Below are 7,500 nucleotides of genomic sequence, written 5' to 3' on the forward strand. Positions count from 1 at the left end.
AATAATAATAATATTAACCCTTTCCCGACGGGGCACTCGCTACGCGAAAACCCCTATGCCGGGCGATTGCAATATTGCATTGAAATCATCACACTGGCATGACACCCCGGCATCGGGAGTTTGGCTGTGTTACACGAGTGTGACGTACCGTCATCATAGGGTTAATAGCAATAATAAAAATAATAATAATGACCATAATACTGATAATAATAATAATGTAAGTAATAATAATAAAAGTAATAATAATAATAATAATAATTTCCTACATAAACATCACACTTGTTGGACATCTAAAATACATTCCTAACATTAAAACAAGGCTTACAGATGAACAAGCATAGCAGAGCTGATTTACAGACCTATCTCGTAGGACACTTGGACGGAAAATGTAAATAGGAGACCCTGCATGCGAATGGACGGAATAGATTATTCCCACTTTCACCTCGGGAGAAAGAGGACTATCTAGTTAACCTTTTAAAATCCTGTTCTTTGGCTTAGTGTACTGTATGACTAGATTACAGAAAGGCTATTACATGAGCTTTTCCTGAATTGCACATTAGACTATGGGAATATACACGGGAGATGTATCATCTTCCCATTTACTGGCATCTTCTCGTTTACTATATGATTGGAATGTTACATATATGTTATCTTTGGAATGACTACAGCTTTGGTATGAGTATTTGTGATATAATGTCACTATAGACGATAGTGAGGGAGAAAGAATATACACATCAATAAACATGTACACACATACATACACACATGCACATACACATACGCATGCATGCACACAAAAAAAACAAGGTACACTAATTACATTGTCTATTTCTGCACTACCTAGTCTCATCTTTACCTACTTAGGCGATTCCAATTGTGGTAAATGTATAAACTGGTTGAGTACTTTTCACAAATACAAAACATAACTGATATAACAATTTGTTTGCATCAAAAAACAGATCTTAATCATCTACTTTACTTACCCTAAAACTCTGGAAACGATATAACTGATTTCAATGAAGTATTAACAAACTTTAAATCACCATATGTCATCTATGTCTCCTGTTGCAAAAATATCAGCGGGACTTTCTATCAAGTTCTCCTTTGTTGTCTCCTTCTTAAGAGCTTCGATGCTTCCGTTGTAAGGAGCTTCAGAATAATCCTCTACTAGTTTCTCTGTTGTAGGAGATGCTTCCTCATCTTCGTTTTTCTCCCCGTCAGGGTATTCCTCTTCCTCATCATTCTTCTCTTCCTCGGGGGATTCCTCTTCATTTTCCTCGACGTTCTGTTCTTCAGGGGGATCCCCTTCGCTGTTTTGCTCCTCGGAGAATGTCGAGGTGTTTATGGGACTCTCTCTGTCTTGAATATTTCCATTGAATGTGGAGTTAGTTGACATTTCCTCCGCCATGTTAACAGATTCTGGTAAATGCAATAAATGGATTAATATACTTATCTATAGTCATATTTTTCACTACATCTTTATCTTTTTCCTTTTTTTTTTTTTTTTTTTTTTCATCACAGCTAAATATATATGTTTTACCCTATTCAATTCAACAAATCATTCAATTATGTCAGTGGAATTAAAGATAAAATATCATACAGATTGTAATACCAGAAGTATGACAAACATAATCAACCTTATCCAAAAGTGCTATTTAAACAAAATATTGCTTTCAAAAATTATCACATTCTAGACTTGAAGATACAAATGTTATTTTCCATAAAATAACATTAGTTATACTTACATATTTCTATATAATTAACAATATACATATAACAAACAGTAAGAACGATTTGTCTCTATAAAACTATTCCCAGTCCACCTAGCACTGGGATTGGCAACCTTACATCTGTAAAGAGCAAGTTTCTCCAAACTTGGCAGAAAAGCAGTGCTTCTATATAAGCAGTGACATTTTAATAATAACAATAATAATGATAGTAATAATTACAGCTGTCACAAGATAAACTATCATATCTATGAAGCCACTCCTTTAACTTAATACAATACTACTTATAGGAGGACTTAGCAGAGGCCTGGCAACTTGCACTGTAGTGCTGTGGCTATCTATGTCAGTATTTTAGCTGTTATATATGTCAGTATTTTTGCTGTTATTCTAAATGAGAATTTGGACATTTTGTAAGTAAAGGGCAGGAGTAGCTGATTGCTGAGTTAGCACATATTACAATGCGCAAGACTTACCATAAAAGTAAACAAATATTGTACACTTACAGGTGCATATAAATATCCTCAAAATAGACCATCTTTTACCAAAATAAAAGCACATCGTAGCAAATATAACAATGTATAATGGTGTAATGGGTAACAAAATAATGAATAAACATTCAACTAAACCTAATTTTTTTGGTCAAGAGCCTTTGTTCTTCAACCTAGAAAGACCTCTAACTGACCTCCATCTCCTGGGCTTCGCTGAGGTGTCTTGCGTGCAGACATGAGCCGAGCCGATCTGATTCTGGCCGATCTAGCGCGATCCTCCCCTAGCCTACTACCCAAGGGAATGTCTGTTTGGTCATCATCTTGCTTTTGCTGCACAAGTTTTCCTACTGCTTTGGAGTCCACAAAGTCCTCCTCATCATCTGAGTTTATCACTTTGTGGGTATCTGTACAATATAAACAATACCTTTCAACAACTGAGGATTTTGTCAGATATGTGCAAGCCATTTAAGTAAATACTCTAGATGTTGTAATACAATTTAAACATTATGTGTCCAATATAGGGGCATGCTGCTATAAAAAAAACACAAAAAAATGAATAACAGTTTATCATTAAAAGGGAATCATTAAGCTTGAAAGCTAACACATTTCAATCATTACTCTTCTTTGTCTCATTTCTCCTCTGATAAAAGAGATTGTAAATGATTAGTAACTTGATATGCCCAACCTGTATTGTTGGTTGAACCAGTATTATCAATGGTGAGCTGAACTCCTCCTTTCATGATCTTATTAAGAAGCAGATCTAAATGCTTCTTGAGCTTCGATGTGTCCGAAGGCATTGTGAGCTCTGGAGCAACAGCAGCATCTCTTGATCCTTTTCCCAACACCGTTTTCAGCAAGAAGGTTACACTAGCATCAGTGGCCTCCTCCCAGCCCTGAGGCAATGACCAACAAAAAGAATTATATAAATGTGTAGGTAAATTATCACTTATAACTATTTTACAATAGTTTTAGGGATCAAATAAGAGGAGCATCAATATAAAAGATATCCATTATATTACAAGCAAACAGACCCTATCCTGCATTTTTTTTTTTTTTTTTTTTTTTTTTTATCATCATCATCAATCAATTAGAACTGGTGATCTTCAAACATGAAGCACTGTACCTGATCCATAGAGGTGTGGACTATAGGGGAGATAGTAGCAGAAAGCAGGGCAAAATGCTGGTCAGACATGCTAACAGACAGGCGAACGAGCTCCAAAATCAGTCTTACTACGCAGCTTAGTTGGCAACCATCTTCTTCCAAACCCTGAAAAGAAGAAAGCAATGCTTTTTGATAGTTTATTTCCTTAAACATTATAGAATATTCAAAAAGATACTGCTTAACTACTATAAGAATTTCTTCCCACTCCATTGATATCAATTGAAATGATTCATATATGATTAAGAGAATTAAATATTTTAAGACAGGAAACATACACATTGATCATATAAGCATAGAAGGTAAGCAATAATTTCTTCACCATTCAACACAAGTACATCAAAAACTATTAAGTACTTCTTGCAAATATAGATATGACCATTTGAATATGGTATAAACAAAATCCAGGCAGAATGCCAATAAAAACTGAAGAGGTTTCTCTGCTTCCTGATTAGTATACCTTCACTGGTACTAATGCTATTGATTAAAGAGCCTTTATGATTTAGTAAAGAAAACACACACACACACACACACACACACACACACACACACACACACACACACACACACACACACACACACACATAAATACATACATACATACATACATACATACATACACACACACACACACACACACACACACACACACACACACACACACACACACACACACACACACACACACACACACACACACACACACACACACACACACACACACACAATCACACAATCACACAATCACACAATCACACAATCACACAATCATACAAACACACAATCACACAATCACACAATCACACACAAGCACACACACAAGCACACACAAGCACACACACGGACACACAAGCACACATACGACAAAAAAAAAAAAAAATGCCTGATAAAATAGCAAAACAGGAATTCAACATTCCTATAATTGAAACTCAGATTAGGTGTACTACCATTAGCAAATCTAACATGCACATCCTTACCCTAACATTATCATTGATAACATCTGTAATCTGCAAGATTTGTTTATAGGTTCCCTCCAGTAAATTATCAAGGTTTGTGAGAGGTGTTGGCGTTTTATCCTTGAACTTTGTCAACAGACGTCGCTGAACCGCACGAAACTGAGTGGCTCTCTGTACAAGTTGACCCTGTGGATTGGTAGCAAGAAAAAAATTCCATGAAAAATAAGATATGCAAAAACAGAAAGGTTTCATATATAACCTTTTCTATTTTCTTCCTTTTGATAAACTGATGCAGTAAAATCATTTCACAGCACTGCATGGCATTTATATTCAAACATGCACACTGGATGAAATATATCCTTACATAAAAAAAAAACAAAAAAATTGTAACTATTCACATGGACATTTTCCTACAAACCTCAGCCTCTACTCTTACCATTAACTCTTCATGTTTTTTCCTGCGCAGATAATGAGCATCAATTTCAGAAAAGAGTTCATTGATGGGCAGAGACGAAGCAACACCCAGCACAAGCTCTTCTCCATCCTTCCTGGTTGAGTGACCCCAATAACTCTTCAGCCTCCTTATAACCTCACTGAGTATCACCCAAACCGAAGGCAAACTATTTTTAAGAGAAAAGAGAAAAATATTATAGGCACCTTCTAAAAAATGACATGTGTCTTTTATATCAAAACTATATTACATTTTCCTCTTCCCGCAAGTAAACTAAAAGAATAGGGAGATTCAAAAGGAAAGCACAGAAATCTGTAATCATTTGAATATGCTGAGTTTCTTACTTCCTTGTCAATAAATCTCTTGCTTTCATGCTTAAAAAGATAACAGAAGCAACATGGAGGGTAATATTAGATGTCTTTTGCAAAGTCCCTACCCACTGATGTCTGAATCATTCCTTTAGAATTTAATTAGTATATAAAGCCATGACACATACCTGTCTGACTGTAACCGATATCTGTTGGTGGTGCGTGATGAGAGTATTGTCACACTTTGGCCTCCAAAGTACTGGAGACCTAGAGCTGTTGTCACACTTCCATCTAAGCTATAATCTGAAATGAATACAAAAATTCACCTTAAAATATAAACAATTTATGATGTTAAATATTGTATTTTTTTTTTATATAGAAACAAGCTAATATTACTTTCTTAGAGTTAATCTACAGCTTTCCAACTTATTCCAGGCTATTTGTATTCTTTAAGAAAATTTGCTTCAAAAGAAAAAAAAAAATCTTCAAGTAACACTAGGTCCCTATTCCTAAAATCTATGCATTAGATAACATAATAATTATAGTCATATGATAAAGAAAATAATTCAGAACAATATTCCATCATACCATTGCTAAACAGATTCATATATTGCATATTCTTACTATAAGAACACCTTTCAACATACAAGACAAAGTATTATTTTCCACAGCAATGTGGGAAATTCTACAAACACATAGTACACAGCTACAATAAAGAGCTTTCAAACCTACCTGGAAATAATTCTGGCAGATTAACAGCTGGTTTGTTTGTTGATATAGTGATTTTGTGGTCAGCCTCTTTATTTGGAGTACTGAGCTTGGCCACCAACCTCAGAGGCAATTCCAGCTGTGGGGCATTTATTCTGACACTATATTTGGTATTCACTTCAGAAACAGATTCAATATATAACTAGAGAGTTTTTTGCACTGATGTCTCAATCTTTTAACAAGACTATTGTGCTAATTTCCCTAATGAGCAGTAGTTACTTACATTTGTAGTGATAATACGAGGCGCACCAGCGTGAGTAATGTAAGATGTGACAATACCAACAGACAAGCTTGTGGGAATGTATTGATCTGCTAGGTAGAACTTCACCATTATCTGACTTGTATCACCTGTTGACATTACAAAATTCATCTTTAAAATCAAAGTAAGAAGAAAATGAAAGAAAATGCAAAATTACAAAATAAGCGGATTTTCTGAAAACTTATTCTACAAAATATATGTAATATAAAATACTTTTAAAAATTGATCAATATACAATAGCCTCACATATCGTCCGCAGAACAAAAGTGTCTTGGGTGACAGCCAGCGGTTTCTCTACAGCAATATTGACTCGGACTGCATTGAGAGGTGTGTGAGCTGTGAGTCGTATCACAACAGGCACCGCTGGCACACCCCCATCAATATCCTGCACCCGTGTTGAGCCTGGCCACTTTTCCAGCTGTGTTCCTACAGTTCCTGACACAATGAGATCTCCATCCCCACGATTCATTCCCACTAACATCCCTGAAAGGACAGGAAATTCATGCATTGGAAATTCATTTCGAGATAAAAAATTACATCACCCAAAAATTCTTCTGGCAATGAAATTACAAGTCAGATCTAAACGCCATATTTCCTACAAGAATATTTTTAAATTTGTCAGTGCCTTCTCAGTTTATTAATTTGTATACATATTTCCTTTGCAACACAGACACACTGAATTTAATGGCATTATTCAGAATCTAATCATCTTCAATCTGACAATACAGAACAAAGTATGAAGATCTATATACCTGTGTCTTTCGTTGACGCCTTTATGATTTTGTGGAGCTGTGCCAACTCCTTGTCAGTCTGGTCATAGTTGATTTCCCGCGTCTCAGCAGGCGGAGCCACGAAGAGCGATGGATCAGTCCCGAGATAAGATGCCTGGAGCTGCCCAGCATCTCCGAGAAAGATGAGGGCACCTTTGATACCCTGAGAACAGGAAGTGAAATCAGAAAACGGTATAGAAATAAAATAGGAAAACCATTTCTTATAAAAGCTATCATCATATAAAAAAAAGGATAATGACTGCTTCACTAAGAATGGAGTTTACATTTAAGTTCTTTGTCTTTGAAAAACAAAGATCTAATGTTTACAAATTCTTATAATAGCTTACAAGAATAAACATTCTCGTAATAACTATATACAGAGACAAACATTATAACAATAACAATAATCTTGTTAACAATGATGAAAGTAATAATGATAATGATAATAATAGTAATAGCAATGATAATAATGATAATAATAATGAAAATGATAACAATAACAAAAACAATACAAATGATATTGATGATGGTGATAGTAATTATAATAAAATAATAATAATGATATCAACGACAATAATAATAATAATAATAATAATAATAATAATAATACCAAT

General features: G+C 34.9%; 1 protein-coding gene across 1 annotated transcript in view; it reads right to left on the reverse strand.

Annotated features, from left to right (window-relative positions):
- Nucleotides 1-7,500, reverse strand: part of BBS9 (Bardet-Biedl syndrome 9) — a 21,028-nt gene that overhangs the window by 15 nt on the left and 13,513 nt on the right. The window contains exons 8-18 of the mRNA XM_086549407.1: nt 6,869-7,049; nt 6,363-6,599; nt 6,081-6,205; nt 5,822-5,936; nt 5,278-5,392; nt 4,767-4,950; nt 4,352-4,516; nt 3,339-3,482; nt 2,901-3,108; nt 2,410-2,619; nt 1-1,419 (exon numbers count right to left, since the gene is read on the reverse strand). The exon at nt 1-1,419 is cut by the window's left edge and continues 15 nt beyond it. Of these exons, the coding sequence (XP_086405533.1) occupies nt 1,040-1,419; nt 2,410-2,619; nt 2,901-3,108; nt 3,339-3,482; nt 4,352-4,516; nt 4,767-4,950; nt 5,278-5,392; nt 5,822-5,936; nt 6,081-6,205; nt 6,363-6,599; nt 6,869-7,049 (2,064 nt within the window). The 3' untranslated portion in view covers nt 1-1,039. The remainder of the gene's footprint in view (nt 1,420-2,409; nt 2,620-2,900; nt 3,109-3,338; nt 3,483-4,351; nt 4,517-4,766; nt 4,951-5,277; nt 5,393-5,821; nt 5,937-6,080; nt 6,206-6,362; nt 6,600-6,868; nt 7,050-7,500) is intronic.

The sequence above is a fragment of the Penaeus japonicus genome, unplaced genomic scaffold (genome assembly GCF_977035675.1).
Source record: "Penaeus japonicus unplaced genomic scaffold, GWHDUDI00000001_assembly GWHDUDI00000002, whole genome shotgun sequence".
Classification (NCBI taxonomy): Eukaryota; Metazoa; Arthropoda; class Malacostraca; order Decapoda; family Penaeidae; genus Penaeus; species Penaeus japonicus.